At 43.5% G+C, this 17,217-nt stretch overlaps 1 protein-coding gene across 1 annotated transcript in view; it reads right to left on the reverse strand.

Moving 5' to 3' along the window:
• zcrb1 (zinc finger CCHC-type and RNA binding motif 1) overlaps nt 1-17,217 on the reverse strand; it is a 66,080-nt gene that overhangs the window by 22,543 nt on the left and 26,320 nt on the right. The window contains exons 3-5 of the mRNA XM_086008696.1: nt 7,747-7,775; nt 886-997; nt 663-770 (exon numbers count right to left, since the gene is read on the reverse strand). Coding sequence (XP_085864822.1) covers nt 663-770; nt 886-997; nt 7,747-7,775 — 249 coding nt within the window. The remainder of the gene's footprint in view (nt 1-662; nt 771-885; nt 998-7,746; nt 7,776-17,217) is intronic.

A 17,217-nucleotide genomic window follows, 5' to 3' on the forward strand; every position in this document is an offset into this window, starting at 1 on the left:
GGGCCAAAGTATGTTCCAGAATATCAAAGAGCTTCACATCTGATACGGAAAATAAGCCTCGCTCCACAACTTGCAACAAAGTTTCGACAGTTGACATTACAAACCTGGCTAGTGGAAGTTTTCTTGGAAATTAGTCCTGACTCATTCATAACAAATGTACAAATAATACCCCACAACAATGCTCCAAGTCATAAAACCATTTTTCATAAGACTATGCAATTTCAACTATCAACTTTCTTTCCAAGGATTCAATTTTGTGTGCGTCTTTAATTACGTTTTTGACTTCTAGTAGCCTTTGGTTACGATGCATTGACATACATTACATTCATAATGTACACTATACATGGTGTAGTGAGTGAATTTCACGGAGGATCTGGAGTTGTGTTTGATCTGCCACTGACAGTGGAGGGTGGCAGTGGGGTTTGTGTTTAATATCATGTTTTCCCACCAGGTGGATTCTGATTGTTCCACCAAGGTTTTAATGCCAACTTTGTGGGGTTTCATTTTATGTGAGCAGATCTGTCCATTCATTACATTTTGGTTAATTTAACACAGAACCACCTTTTCTCAAAACCTTTATTGTAGTTCTGTTATATTAGTAAAACCTAAAGAATTGTATTAGTGCTTGTTGCATGTTTTTCATTTAAATATTTTGTACTCACTCCACATTCGTAACATCTGGATTTGTCAGTGTAATTGCGCCTTCTGATGAATTCAGATGCTCTTCCATTGTCAACTGCAATACTCGCCTTCACGGTTCTGCCAAACAACTACAGTTGAACAGAAAAACAATCACTCGAAAGGTTATTATATCAAAGACAAGCCAACGCTTGTTCAGTTGAAAATTAAATTAAAATGGAATTGAGAAATAAGCTATTAGCTCACTTGTTTATTGTTAAGCGCCCTGGTACAGTTATACGCTGATTCTCTATCCAGGAACAGAACAAATGCCACACCTTTGCTTTTCCTGGAATCTTTGTTCCTCAATACTGTAACTCTGCAAACAAAGACACAATCTCAGCAGGCCTGAATAAACCAACAACAACTTGTATTTATATAGCGCCTTTAACGTAGTAAAACATCCCAAGGCACTCCATGAGTATTAAGACAAAGAAAAGGTCACTAAACTCAACATTCTTCGCAGAAGGCTACAGAAATGGTTAATTTACTTTGAGTGCAAGTAATGTTACTAGCAATATCAAAGATTAGAGAGCCCTTAACCTAGTATATCTTGTGCTAGCAAACCCAATACTCTACTGATAATGTATTTCGGGGATTCTTCAGTTTTACTTAGAGTTACAAAAAAGCACTAATTTCTCAGACAATGAGAAGTGCTCTATCTGGTCAACCAATTAGATAGTTCAGTACTGAGGGAGTGCTGCACTGTCAGAGGTGCAGCCTTTCAGATGAGACATTGAGAGAGCAGACGGGGCCTCGGTTTAAGAGGACGTAAAATATCCCATGGCACTATTTCAAAGAAGAGCAGGGAGTTATCCCCGGGGTCCTGGCCAATAGTTATCTCTCAATCAACTTCATTAAAACAGAATATCTGGTCATTATCACATTGCTATTTGTGAGATTGGCTGCTGCGTTTCCTGCACTACAACAGTGACTACACTTCAAAAGTACTTCATTGGCCGTAAAGCACTTTGGGACGTCTGGTGGTCGTGAAAGGCGCTATATAAATGCAAGTCTTCTTTTTACTTTTATCTGCAATACTACTTAGATAAATTCATTTCAGCATAGATTATTCCACATACACGAGCACCTCACCATAGTTGCATTTTAGGAACCAGAGCAGCTGCAAAAGTGACTAACATCCTGTTCCCAATATCAAACTTGATTGAACTGTGGCAAAATGGAAAAGAAACCGATGTACTAATATCGGTTGCTACAAATTCGGGTGTGCCTTAGATACCTTCTTGGGTTCAGTGGTGTCAGTCACTCCGTAAGTGGATGACCATGCCTCATACTGTCCAATATCTACGCATAAGATAGCATAACCCAAGGGATGTAGCAGTACATTCCCCATGGCATACAAATGGGATATCTTGTATTTTGCCCTCATGTGTGCTTATCCAAGCTTTATGAAGGTGGATCAAGAAAACACTTGGCGAGACGAGGCCAGATAGAAATTAACAACTTGAATTTATGATGCAAAAAACGATCCAAGGCATTTCGGAGGAATAATCGGACAAAACTCGTTGCCCAACCAAAGGAGGAGATATTAGTAGTCATGACGAAATGCTTGGTCAAAGAAGTGGTTTTTAAGAGAGTCTTAAAAAAGAGGCAGGTAGAAAGGTAGAAGAGGTTGAGAGATGGAATTCGTGTGCACAGCCCAGACGGCTGAAGGCACAATTGCCAATGATGGGGTGAATTGCCGGGGGTCGGGTGCAGCACAAGATGCCAGAGTCAGAGGAATGCAGTGTTCAAATCAAATCAACTTTTATTGTCATTGTTAGTGCACAAGTGCAGTACAACGTAGGCTTGCGGCTCCCGAGAGTGTACATTTAGATTAAGACATTTAAACATTCAACATACATTTTGATAATAATAAATAACTTCCGGAGGAAGTTATGTGCACATCACTTCCTGTGAACTCTGTGTATACATCACTTCCTGTGCATATGTCACTTCCTGTGTTTGGACTAGTATAAATACTGAACTGCTCAGTATGATAGGAGGGCTTCTCCTAGAGGCATGGTGAAGACCGCTCTTGTATATAGTTTAATTATAAGTTGCTTAAAGCTTACTTTAAAGTTCCTTGATGTGTGAGACTTTTTATTACATCACATTTGGCTTGTAATACATAAACATAACCATAATAAAGTGCATTGGCAGATGTGCAGGCTTGAGTGTTTATTTGTGGAGTTCAGTAGGATGACAGCCCTGGGAAAGAAGCTGTTCCTAAATCTGGTCGTACGGGTGCGAATGCATCTGTAGCGTCTCCCAGATGGCAGGAGGGCGAACAGACTGTGGCTGGGGTGGGTAGGGTCTTTGATGATGGACCGTGACCTCCGTAGACAGCGTTTCTGGTATATGTGCTCTATGGTCGGTTGTGGCTGGGGTGGGTAGGGTCTTTGATGATGGACCGTGACCTCCGTAGACAGCGTTTCTGGTATATGTGCTCTATGGTCGGTAGCCGGGTGCCGGTAATGCGTTGGGCAGTTTTGACTACCCGCTGCAGGGCTTTCCGGTCATAGTAGCTACAGCTGCCATACCATACTGTGATACAGTTCGTCAGGATGCTCTCTATTGTGCAGCGGTAAAAGTTAGAGAGGATCAGGGGTGACAGGTTAAATCCCTTCAGCCTCCTTAGGAAATATAGGCGCTGCTGGGCCTTCTTCACCAGAGAGGAGGTATTGAGGGACCAGGAGAGGTCTTCCGTGATGTGGACTCCGAGGAACTTAAAGCTGTCCACCCTTTCCACCACAGCCCCATTGATGTGGATGGGGGTGTGACTTCCGCCTTTAGACTTCCTGAAGTCCACAATGATTTCTTTGGTTTTCTTGATGTTAAGGGCCAGGTTGTTATCGGCGCACCACTTCACGAGATGCTGGACCTCCTCCTTGTAGGCTGACTCATCGTTGTTGGTGATCTGGCCTACTACCGTGGTATCATCCGCAAACTTGATGATGGTGTTGGAACCATGAACAGCCACACAGTCGTGGGTGAAAAGGGAGTAGAGGTGGGGGCTCAGCACACATCCTTGTGGGGCCCCCGTGTTCAGGGTCGGGGGGGGGGGGGAAGGTGTGGTTACCTAATTTGACAGGCTGGGGTCTGTTTGTTAGGAAGTCCAGGGTCCAGTTGCAGAGGGAAGTGTTCAGGCCAAGAGTTTGGAGTTTGGTGGCCAGCTTGTTGGGGACGATAGTGTTGAATGCTGAGCTGTAGTCTATGAACAGCATTCTGATGTAGGTCTCTCCTTACCATCTAAGTGATTCAGTGCCGAGTGTAGAGCAGTTGTGATTGCATCCTCCGTTGATCTGTTTGCACGATAGGCAAACTGGTGTTGGTCAAGAGAGGCAGGAACACTGGCTTTGATGTGAGCCAGGACCAGTCTCTCGAAACACTTCATTATGATGGGTGTGAGTGCGACAGGTCGATAGTCGTTCAGGCACGTCACAGCCGTTTGTTTTGGCACAGGAATAATGGTAGCGGTCTGTGGGCAAGGCGGGTGGGCTGGAGGAGGTTAGAGATAGGAAGGTATTTAAACATGAGGATGAAAATTTTAAATTGGAGGCACTGGAGGACCAGGAGCTAATGTGGATCAGCAAGGACAGGGATATTGGGAGAGTGGGACTTGGTGTAAGATATGATACAGGCAGCAGAGTTTTGGATGAGCTGAAGTTTGTCGAGGGTGGAGGATGGGTGGCCGGCCAGATCATTGGGTTCGTTGAATCCGGACGTGCCAAAGAAAGAACTTGCATTTATATTGCACCTTTCACAACCTCAAGATGTCTCCAAGCATTTTACCGTCGATAAAATACTTTTGAAGTTTAGTCATTGTCGTAATGCAGGGAAACATGGCAACCAAAATGCACACAGAAAGATTCCACAAATAGCAATAAGATAATGACCAGATAATCTGTTTTTAATGATGTTGGTCAAGGGCTAAATATTGGCCAGGGCATCAGCATGGATGAGGATTTTAGCGCTGATAGGCTGAGGCAGGGGTGGAGGTGGCCAATATTAAAGGTGGAATCGGTAAGCTACTTTATTTCACAGACAGCCAAGAACACACAGAGAAAGTTATGGTCGGAGTCACTTAATTTAAATCATGGTGTGGAGATGCCGGTGTTGGACTGGGGTGGACAAATGTAAGAAATCACACAACACCAGGTTATAATCCAACAGTTTTATTTGAAATCACAAGCTTTCGGAGCGCTGCTCCTTCGTCCGCACTCATGAGGACGGCCTCAACTGGGATCTTGGGTTCATGTCACGCTACATGTAACCCCACCTGACGTAGGGTTATCCAGACTCGAGTTGTCATTGGCTTGTTCTCTCTACACAGATGCGGCCGGACCTGCTGTGATTTCCAGCAAAGAAAATGTTTTTTGTCTGTTTTTTGTTTTTCATACAGACCCCAGCATCTGCAACATTTTACCCCTTGTGACCCCACCTCATTGTTCTTTGATGTAATGTTTTCCTGACTGACCTGTTTGGACACCATTCACACCTTTGATTGCTGTGATTATCTCTCTGCCGAGGTGTGATAAATGGCAGTTAGAAAGATTACCTGTAATCATCTGGCATTATTCTCTGACTATATAATGTGTCTATAGGCATCTCTCCACTTCACCTGACGAAGGAGCAGCGCTCCGAAAGCTTGTGATTTCAAATAAAACTGTTGGACTATAACCTGGTGTTGTGTAATTTAAATCAGTACAACTTGTCTTTGTGTAACAATAAAAAATAACGAACACCTTACGTTTACCCGCATCAATGGATCATCTTGCTTGACTTAAAGTAACTTCGCACTACTCACCTGCATTCTAACCTTCTCTCAGCCCAAAGCCTGCCCTAGCAGCTTGTCTTAAAAACCTGACTACCCCTGAACATGGGGATTTTTCTCTCCTTATGTTAGTCTGCTTTTTGGGTCAGAACTATCAGTCTACACTAGCAATGCAAAATAATATTGGTCCAGAAATTCGGGTCTCCACGGGTGAGTACTCACGGGATACTCACCCGTAAGCCCAATGGAAGTGCCGGTTTCCTGCATGCACTGCGCATGTGCGGGAAACCTGCACTTCCGTTCCTCTGAACGAAGGGGTTCAGAGGTCGAACGCGTGCGTGGGAGAGGCTGCGCGTGCGCATCGAACTTCGTTTTTTTTTTTTTTGTTATACAGCTTTTCCCGGGAGGGTAAGCCTGCAGAATTTAGAAATGTAAAAAGCAGGCGTAAGGCCTGCTTTTTACAAGGTTAAGTGGTGAATTAATTAAAATTAAAACATTTTTTCCACAGGTTTATTATTTTTAAATACTTTAAAGCAAGGTAAGTTTATTTTTAGCCCTGTTAGAAAATAAAAAAAAAATTTCAAAAATTTAAATTATTGTTTAAAGTAGTTATTTCATGTAATTTATAGTTTATTTAAAAAATGTGATGTTTTAAAAAAAATTATTTGAAGATTTAGTGCTATTTTGGGGCCATAGTATTTATAAGTCTTGACAGCACTTCCTGTCAGACTTATGAATGGAGCATTCCCTGCTCCGATTGGCTCTCCATGGCCCACGTGATCTCAGGGGACGCATCGAACTAACTGCGCCCCTGGGATATGCAAGCACTGCGTGCCGGCAGCTGGAGCAGGCCCCGGATCGGAATTCCACGTGGGCCCACAGCTCAACGGCCGGCGCGCAAGGTTAAGTGCAGGTCGGGGGCTTACACTCGCGGGAAGCCCCCGACCCGAATTTCTGGGCCAAATTGTGGTGATCCCACAGGAGGAGCAGTAGACATTCTCCTTCAGTCCAGTTGTATTACATCAAGTTTCCAAAGTCTTCTTTTAGAAATAATTCAAGCTATAAAATGTAGCAATCCGGTTTCCTAGCTTATTGTCTCACTTTCCCCATATTAAAAATGCACATGTGCTATTACTTGGTAATTTTTTTAGATCCTAATCCAGGAAGGTTAGGCAACAAACTAACTAGTCAGTGCCATGTTATACCTGCTTCAGAGGCAGCTCTGCAATAAAAATGAAATGGCACACATCCCTTGGAAGGCACTGCGACCATCTGAAGGGGTGGTTTCATTGCCTGCCTGCAGAGCTCAAGTATTCTGGTTACATGAAAGTACCAACTTCTTTTTACCAAATGTACAATTACAATTTTTCATAAACTATCCCAGCAGTAATTGTAAACATCTGCCAGCTACGTACAGGTTAGCAATGATCCATTAACATGACTAGTCTGTATGTACCATCCCCTGACATTTGGGAAAGTTAAGAATATGACTTTGTAGTACTGTAATTGCATGTACAGTATAAATGAGGGGAATATGGCCATCAGAAATTAGTTATGGAATTAGGCTTCTAACGGTTCAGTGTTGAAAACTTAGGGTAAATCTGTTCAATGGAGGAGAGCACATTTAACTGCAGGGAAACTTTTATTCCGAATACGACTTATCTTGGCCATATATTCGTTCCTGTGTTGAAAAGACTTACATTTTCACGACCTCAGGACATCCCAAAGCGCTTTACAGCCAATGAAAGCAATAAAGCTTTTGCAAGTCATACTTCACAACTTGGGCTAAAGTGCGATTTTCTGTAGATTCAACAAATCAGCTGATTTTTCTGCATGCTTAAAATGGAACTGAAAGCTATGCTGCAAATGCTTTTGAGCTGATTAATACTGAGTGTGGTATTCATGACAACCACTTTTCTTCTCGAAAGGTTTGAACATCAGAACCCATTTAATAACAGCCATTCAGTTCCAAATATTGGATCACTGTCTTTGGCTGGCATCGTTTTTTTGAATAAATATGGGTTACCAGATTTATTTCATTTCAAAGTGCCAGAACAAAAGCTTTCTGAATGTCAATACCAAGTTTATAGAACAAGCTACAGCAAAACTGTTTCATTATTTTTCACAATTTTGGTACATCGTTTTAACAAACATTTGATCTTGTAAATTTTAGTCAGGTTTATTTTTTAAATTTTTTTTTTAAACAAACAGAAAAATATTTTTTTTATTTCTGTCAATACCAGAAATTTACTACAGAAGAATTTCAACAACATAAATTATGTTTCACTTACTTGACAACTGTGCCATACTTGGAAAAAATCTGTAAGGAAAACAGTCATAAATTAAAATCGGGTATACTTGGAACGGAAATAAAAGTTCTGCAACTATTAAAATCTCTAATTATAATGTTACTCATGACGAATTAACAGCAATTTTTGCTGGTGCAAAAGCCAAGTTTTTGACCTGGTTAGAACCTACACTCTACAAACAAGACAGTTAATTGTATTTTAAAGTAGCCGTCTGTTCAGTAGCTTGGCAACCACAGACACTATATTCATTATTCTTGTGCATTGGACTGGGGAGCAACTGTTAATGTTAGTTCAGCACATAGGTGAGAATAACTAGGAGAATGAACTCTGCACAAATCTATGAAAGTTCATATTTGTTACAGAAATTTTAACAACTGAGCACAGTTCTTCAACTTTCTTATGTGACTCTCATGGCTTCTTTTAAAGTTATTCAGGGTATTAAACAAGGTACTAAACCCCAAAGTGTTTAATAACCTTAATAACTTCATAATAAGCCATGGAATTCACGTAAATCAACTCAGATAAATCTGATGTCCATTCTGCAAATTAAATCTGATGATCAATGAAAGCTTCAGTTCGGCCCAGACACATCCCAGCTCCTGGTCTAAGACGAAGATCAGTTTGAAGTAACCGAGGAGAAAAGACTCAATATTCAAATCCAATGTGCCTAAAAGCAGCATGAACAACATGACTGTATGATCCCAGGTCTGTTGAGTTGGCAGATTTCAGCTGGTGAGTGGTATGGGTGCTATAGTTGGCCTCATTTACTCAAACTTGGGGTGGGGGTGTGTGAAACAATGTTGAAAAAAACTCAAGCATTCCTGCTCCTTATCATTGGCTTTCTAGTGGGGGAGTTACTGGACAATGTGCATAGACATCGAGCCAAGATAACTTTTGGCTTGGCTCTGATGCCTCCGATGGTTGAATAATCTACCAGCACAAATTACCGAGGCTTACATGTGAAGAAAACCCACATTGTGAGCTACCAGAAGGTAGGTGATGCTTGTAAAAAAAAAATGTATCGCACTTCACTACCTCAGGACGTCCCAAAGCACTTCACAGCCAATAAAGTCCTATTGAAGTGTAGTTACTGGTGTAATGTAGAAAATGCAGCAGCCAATTTGCGCACAGCAAGCTTCCACAAGCAGTAATGTGACGGAGAACCAGATAATCTGTTTTAGTGATTTTGGTTGAGGGATAAGTATTGGCCAGGACACTAGGAAGAACTCCCCTCGTCTTCTTCGAAATAGTGCTTGGGGATCTTTGGCTTCCACCTGAGGGGGCAGACAGGGCCTTAGTTTAATGCCTCATCTGAAAGACGACACCTGACAGTGCAGAACCACCCAGTCGTAGCGGTCACCCCATTTGTAGAACTGCACCCCATCATGAATCAGTGTTTAGGAATGGAAGGCTGAAAATTGGAGGGTAAAAAATGGTATTCATGTCCCCAAAATTACTTCCTCCCACTTGCAGAGGACACTCCTGTATGTAATAGTTGTTGCTCCTACTATCTATGAGGATCAGCTGAATAATTCACATATAAAAAAAAGATTGCACTGCAGCAATCAAATTGCACAAGAGGAAACAGATGCATGGAAGCGCGAGCCAAATCTGTTGCCATGAGGATTTTCTTGAAGGGTGTTGTCATATTGTACTGCGAGTAGTCAATCTCCTGTGGTGATGCACATGGGGAGTGTAATTTTCAGGTGAAGAATTACAGGGTGGGGATAATTGGACCAGGGTGTGCTGACACAATTCAGTCCCCTTTTCAAAGTCATGCATTTTGATCTTATTTTTATATTTCTATTATAAATTCCAATGTCCATATTTACAATGAAAACAGCCAATGAAAATTGTCAAACTAGAACTACACCTCCTGACAGTGGCAGCACTGGAGCATCTCCACTGGGGTAGGGTTCAATTACAGCATGACATCATAGATCGTTACCATTCAAAATGGGCACATAGGGATCTTTAATAGAAAGACGTTGATAAAGAAAGTGTGCAAGTGCAAGATTTTTAATATGACTAGATAACCACCTGAATGGTGAAAAACATCTAGCAGGCCAATTGCAGGTTTGTCCTTTCAAACTTGGATTGTATAGGAAGAGTATTTTGAGCTGTATTAAGAGTTGTGTGAGGGTGAAGTGCTGATGGCTTACATGTCTTACGAGGTGATGAATCAACCCTTAAAGCACATTGGTACTAATATGTGAAGAAAGCCTGCAAATGTAGGACAGCAACAGAGCCGATTTCCCTCTGCAATCTGATGGATCACTTGTAAAATAAGCAGGACACTTTTACAAACCAGCAGAAATATAGGCCTAGAAATTGGAGATCGCTTAAAAACCTGCCGGGGACCGGAGTTAACGGCCACTGAAATTGATGGCGCTGACAGGACTGGTAAATTGGCAGTGGTTGCTAATTAACATTAGCCCAGCGCTAAACTTACCGTGAAAGGCAGTTTTTGTGGAGTTAGTCCCAGCAGGAGGCCCAATGTTGCGTGGCCGTAGCATCATTGCAGCAAAAACAGCCTTCTCTTAAACCATGGCTGTCATTTCAGAAAGCAGTTCTTAAAGGGGAACTGCCTTCTAAAATGAAAAAAATCATTTAAAGGTAGGCAGTTTTTAGCCCTTGCAACTCAACTGCCGTCTGAAAAGAAAAAAGAACATTAAAAAGAATTCCCAAATGGGAGTCTTCAGTTCCAAGCTGAATTGCCATCCGCACTTAAAAAAAATGGGAAAAGTGCTTCAACACTAACACAAATGGCTCAGCAAGTCAGAGAAGGGGGACCCAGGGTCTTGCTCGCATCACTCCAGCTTTATGCAGGGGATCAACACTGCAAAAGAGGTCATCGACCCACAGGGGCCAGGATGTCCTCCAGAAAGAAGGATGTGGGATCAGATCACCGAGGCCCTCACTGTCAGCAGTGTTGCCCCCACCACCTGGCTCCAGTGCCCAAAGAAGCTTCACAACATCAGACCAGTGGTCAAAGTCAGTGAATGCATCTTCAAAAGCTGTCTCCTACCAACTGTACCACTAACCTCATACACTTCTCAATGCATGACTCACCCGCCCCCACCTATCACTCACCTATCAATAATCTGTACCAAACACATGACACACCTCCCATTCCTAGCTTTACCTCACCCCCTTGGAGGAGATGGTGCTGGCCATTCTTAACAAGGGCATGGTGATGGTGGTGAAGAAGAAACACCGTCACACGATTTGACACTCCCAGCCACCAGCTTAAGGTCTACCAGCGAGGCCATTTGTAGTGCCCCCCACTGAAAGTCAGCAGCCTTCCACTAGCCACGCTGCAGAAACTGGGATAGTACTGCATGATATCAGTAGGATAGGCAAAGGCACACACAAGACAGTCACTAAGGGAATGCATAAAGGTAATGAGTTGATTTCTTGATGTCCTATTGGATAGATAGATGTATAAAGTTGGATTGGAAAGTTTCTTAGTGTGGATTTATTTCACCAGTGTGGCCAAGAGGACGCTGTGATGGTCGGTAATAAAGGGAAGGTCAGGTGCAGAACAAATGGTGAAGGGGGAATTGGGGTTGTGGTCACTGGTACAGCAGCGGATGATTCCATCCCAGATAGCTTGGCCAGAAACGGGCTGTCTGGGTTGCATGCGTCCTCCTCTTCCCTCTGCGAGCGGATGCTGTAAATCTGAAATGAAAACATAAAATGCTGGAAATACTCAGCAGGTTAGGCAGCATCTCGACCCAAGACATGAACTGTTTCTCTCTCCTTGGATGCTGCCTGACTGGCTGAGTATTTCCAGGATTTTCTGTCTTCTCAGAGGCTTTCCTTTAACATCCAAGGCCTTGCAAGCATCCAGCAGCAGTCCCTCCACTCTCTGCACACTTAAAAAAATCTTTTAACATGTACTGCACCAAGCCACTACTTCAATAAAATGCAAAAAATCAAGTCCAAAAGCTTAAATGCAAACTTACCGGAGTAAGATGTGTGTGTCCCTTTAAGAAGTGCTGACAGTGTCTGTCAGTCTGCTGCACGCTCACTTTACAGAGCGAGCTTCAGACCTAGCGCTAAGGTCCAAGTTCGCAGAGTGTGATATCACGTTCTCCATATTTGCATCTCCAGGGCCAGCGCAGCAGTGCTAAGGCACTCACCAAAATGGCGGCAGCCGAGTCCCGCACCAGAGAAGAGTGTCAGAGTGACGGCTGCCATTTTGTGCCAGGATTGCAGCGTTAACTCGTGGTGGTAAGGTAGGGAATTTCTGGGCCACAGAAACCCCATTTTTCAGAAACATGTTCAAAACAAAATAAGTTTCACATCTCCAAACTCAATTTTGTCTCAAAATCACAGTTGCTTCCCTGTGCACTAAGAGGCTTGGTCATGTCAGTTGTATAACATTTACTTCTCTATTAACAGTGCTAAGAAGCTTTGAAACCCAGAAAACCCTTGTACCAATGGAATGGTTTAAACAATTTACAGAAGGGATTTTGTTTGTGAAGGATGCTCAATTTTCATGTTAATCTTATACCCTACCTATTTTTTGAAATATTGGTCCGGATATTCCGATGCCTACGGGCGTGTACGCGCTGTATACACACCCGTAGGGACATCGGAATTTAAAAAAAAATGAAATTCATTGATGGGATGTGGGCGTCGCTGGCTAGGCCTGCATTTAGTGCCCATCCCTAATTGCCCTTGAGAAGATGGTGGTGAGCCGCCTTCTTGAACCGCTGCAGTCCATATGGTGTAGGTACACCCACAATGCTGTTAGGAAGGGAGTTCCAGGATTTTGGCCTAGCGACAGTGAAGGAATGGCAATGCAGGTCCAAGTCAGGATGGCGTGTGGCTTGGAAGGGAACTTGTAGGTGGTGATGTTCCCAGGCATCGGCTGCCCTTGTCCTTCTAAGTGGTAGAGGTCGCGGGTTTGGAAGGTGCTGTTGAAAGAGCTTTGGCGAGTTGCTGCAGTGCATCTTGTAGATGGTACACACTGCAGCCACAGTGCGCCGGTGGTGGAGGGAGTGAATGTTGAAGGTGGTGGATGGAGTGAACATAAGAACATAAGAAATAGGAGCAGGAGTAGGCCAATCGGCCCCTCGAGCCTGCTCCACCATTCAATAAGATCATGGCTGATCTGATCCTAACCGCCAATCTACTATCACAGAACCATCTCCTGAATCTAACAGAATTAGACACACGAAATAGGAGCAGGATCAGGCTACACAGCCCCTGGGCCTGCTCCGCTACCCACAGGGACATGACCGATCCGAACCTAGACTCATGTCCAAATTCCTGCCCGCTCCCCGTAACCCTTAATTCCCTTTACTTCTAGGAAACTGTCTATTTCTGTTTTAAATTTATGTAATGATGTAGCTTCTACAGCTTTTTGGGGCAGCATATTTCATGGACCTACCACCCTCCGAGTGAAGTAGTTCCTCCTCATCTCAGTTTTGAAAGAGCAGCCCCTTATTCTAAGACTATGCCCCCTAGTTCTAGTTTCACCCATCATCGGGAACATTCTCCCCGCATCCACCCGATCCAACCCCTTCACAATCTTATATGTTTCAATAAGATCGCCTCTCATTCTTCTGAACTCCAATGAGTAGAGTCCCAATCTACTCAACCTCTCCTCATATGTCCATCCCCTCATCCCCGGGATTAACCGAGTGAACCTTCTTTGTACTGACTCGAGAGCAAGTATGTCTTTTCTTAAGTATGGACACCAAAACTGTATGCAGTATTCCAGGTGCGGTCTCACCAATACCTTGTACAACTGAAGCAATACCTCCCTATTTTTATATTCTATCCCCCTAGCAATGAAAGCCAACATTCCATTGGCCTTCTTAATCACTTGCTGCACCTGCATACTAACCTTTTGAGTTTCGTGCACCAGGACCCCCAGATCCCTTTGTACTTCAGTACTTTCCAGTTTCTTGCCATTAAGATAATAACTTGCTCTACGATTTTTCCTGCCAAAGTGCATAACCTCACACTTTCCAGTATTGTATTCCAGCTGCCAAATCTCTGCCCACTTACTTAGCCTGTCTATGTCCCCTTGCAGGTTTTTTTATGTCCTCCTCACTCACTACTTTCCCCCCCATCTTAGTATCATCTGCAAACTTTGATATGTTACACTCGGTCCCCTCCTCCAAATCGTTAATATAGATTGTAAAGAGTTGGGGACCCAGCACTGACCCCTGCGGAACACCACTAGTTACTGATTGCCAGTCCGAGAATGAACCATTTATCCCAACTCTCTGCCTTCTGTTAGATAGCCAATCCTCTATCCATGCCTGAATATTACCCCCAATCCCGTGATTTTTTATCTTAAGCAATAATCTTTTCTGTGGCACCTTGTCAAATGCCTTTTGGAAGTCTAAATACACTACGTCCACTGGTTCCCCTTTATCCACCCTATATGTTACTTCCTCAAAGAACTCCAGCAAATTTGTCAAACATGACTTCAGAATCACAGAAACCCCACAATGCAGATAGAGGCCATTTCGGCCCATCGAGTCTGCATCGACACATATCCCACCCGATCCCCGTAACCCCTACACCAACAGATATCCCACCCTATCCCCGTAACCCCACGTATTTAATCCCCCTAACACTAAGGGTCAATTTATCATAGCCAATCAACCTAACCCGCACATCTTTGGACTGTGGGAGGAAACCGGAGCACCCGGAGGAAACCCACGCAAACACGGGGAGAATGTGCAAACTCCACACAGACAGTCACCCGAGGCCGGATTCGAACCCGGGTCCCTGGCGCTGTGAGGCAACAGTGCTAACCACTATGCCACCGTGCTGCCCCTTCCCCTTCATAAAACCATGCTGACTTTGTCCTATTAAATTATGATTATCCAAATGTCCTGTTACTGTCTCCTTAATAATGGACTCCAAAATTTTACCTACCACAGATGTTAGGCTAACCAGTCTATAGTTTCCAGCCTTCTGTCTACTGCCCTTTTTAAATAAGGGTGTTACATTAGCAGTTTTCCAGTCTGCCGGGACCTTTGCCGAGTCCAGGGAGTTTTGGAAAATTATTACCAATGCATCCACAATCCCTACCGCCACTTCCCTCAAGACCCTAGGATGTAAGCCATCCGGTCCAGGTGATTTATCCGCCTTGAGTCCCATTATTTTACAGAGTACCACTTCCTTAGTGATTTTGATCGTGTTTAGCTCCTCCCCCCCTATAGCCCCGTTTGTCCAGTGTTGGGATATTCTTAGTGTCCTCTACTGTAAAGACTGATACAAAATATTCATTCAGTGTTTTTGCCATCTCCATATTTCCCACCATTAATTTCCCGGTCTCATCCTCTAAGGGACCAACATTTACTTTAGCCACCCTTTTTCTTTTTATATAACTATAAAAACTCTTACTATCTGTTTTTATATTTTTTGCTAATTTACTTTCATAATCTATCTTCCCTTTCTTAATCAATCTTTTTGTTAATTTTTGCTGTCTTTTAAAGTTTTCCCAATCCTCTATCCTCCCACTAGATTTGGCTACCTTATATGCCCTTGTTTTTAGTCGAATACTATCCTTAATTTCTTTACTTAGCCACAGATGGCTGCCTTTTCTTTTACACCTTTTTCTTCTCAGTGGAATATATATTTTTTGGAAGTTGTAAAATAACTCCTTAAATGTACACCACTGATCATGTATCGTCTTACCCTTTAATCTATTTTCCCAATCCACTCTACTCAATTCCGCTCTCATACCTTCATAGTCTCCTTTATTCAAGCTTAGCACGCTTGTTTGAGATCCAACCTTCTCACCCTCTAATTGAATATGGAATTCAACCATGTTATGGTCACTCATTCCAAGGGGATCCTTTACTAGGACATTTTTAATTAATCCTGTCTCGTTACACAGGACCAGATCTAAGGTTGCTTGCCCCCTGGTCGGTTCAGTTACATACTGCTCAAGAAACCCATCCCTAATACACTCAATGAACTCATCCTCAAGGCAGCCCTGCCCAATTTGATTTGTCCAATTAATATGATAGTTAAAATCCCCCATAATTATAGATGTTCCCTTATTACAAGCCTCAACTATTTCCTGATTGATACTCCGTCCAACAGAGTTGCCACTGTTCGTAGGCCTATAGACTACGCCCACTAGTGTTTTTTCCCCCCTTATTATTCTTTACCTCCACCCAAACTGTTTCATTATCCTGATCTTTTGACCCAATATCATTTCTCTGTATTACAGTGATTCCTTCCTTTATTAACATAGCCACCCCACCTCCCCTTCCTTCCTGCCTGTCCTTCCTGATCGTTAAATAACCTGGTATGTTTCATTCCCAGGCATTGTCACCCTGCAGCCATGTTTCTGTAATGGCCACAAGATCATACCCATATGTAGTTATTTGTGCCATTAACTCGTCTATTTTGTTACGAATGCTACGTGCATTCAGATAGAGACCTTTCAAATATGTTTTGTGACACTTAGTTCCTGCTTTTGCCCTTTTTATTACTTTACCTTTTACTCCATACCTTCTGCCCCTTCCTGACACGCTCTGGTTTTTAATTTCCCCACTGCTACCTAAGTCTATGACCTTCTCTGTTGTCATTTTTATTATTTGCTCTCTAGGAACCTCCCCCCCACTAGTTAGTTTAAAGCCCTCTCTACAGCCCTAGTTATATGACCCACCAGGACTCTAGCCCCAGCACTGGCCAAGTGAAGCCCGTCCCAACGGAACAGCTCCCTCCTGCCCCAGTACTGGTGCCAGTGTCCCAGGAAGCAAAACCCATTTCTCCCACACCAGTCTTTGAGCCACGCATTTAACTCTCTAATTTTATTTGTCCTAGCCAAATTCGCTCGTGGCTCAGGTAATACCCTTGAGGTTCTGTCTTTTAATTTGACCCCTAGCTGCTCATACTCCTTTAACAGAACCGGCTTCCTAGTTCTATCTATGTCGTTTGTACCAACATGGACCACGACAACTGGATCCACCCCCTCCCACTGCAAGTTTCTTTCCAGCCCAGAGGAGATGTCCTTAACCCTGGCACCGGGTAGGCAACACAGCCTACGGGACTCTCGCTCTCGACTGCAGAGCACTCTATCTATCCCCCTAATAATACTATCCCCTACCACTACAACATTTCTATTTACTCCCCCCTCTTGAATGGCCCCCCGTTCCACGGTGCTGTGGCCAGGTTGCTCATCCTCCCTGCAGTCCCTGCTCCTGTCCCCACAGGGAGTAAGAACCTCGAACCTGTTGGACAAGAGCAAGGGCTGCGGCTCCTCCAACGCTGCCTCCTGGATCCCCGTACCTGCCTCACTCATAGTCACACCGTCCTGTCCCTGACCATGGGCTACATCTGAATTAATTAACTTCATAGGTGTGACCATCTCCTGAAACAGAGAGTCCAGGAACTTCTCCCCCTCCCTGATGTGTCGCAGTGTCTGAAGCTCAGACTCCAGCTCATCAACACGGAGCTGGAGTTCCT

Source organism: Somniosus microcephalus, chromosome 16 (genome assembly GCF_052327205.1).
Source record: "Somniosus microcephalus isolate GS21.2 chromosome 16, FLI_Smic_1.0, whole genome shotgun sequence".
NCBI lineage: Eukaryota > Metazoa > Chordata > Chondrichthyes > Squaliformes > Somniosidae > Somniosus > Somniosus microcephalus.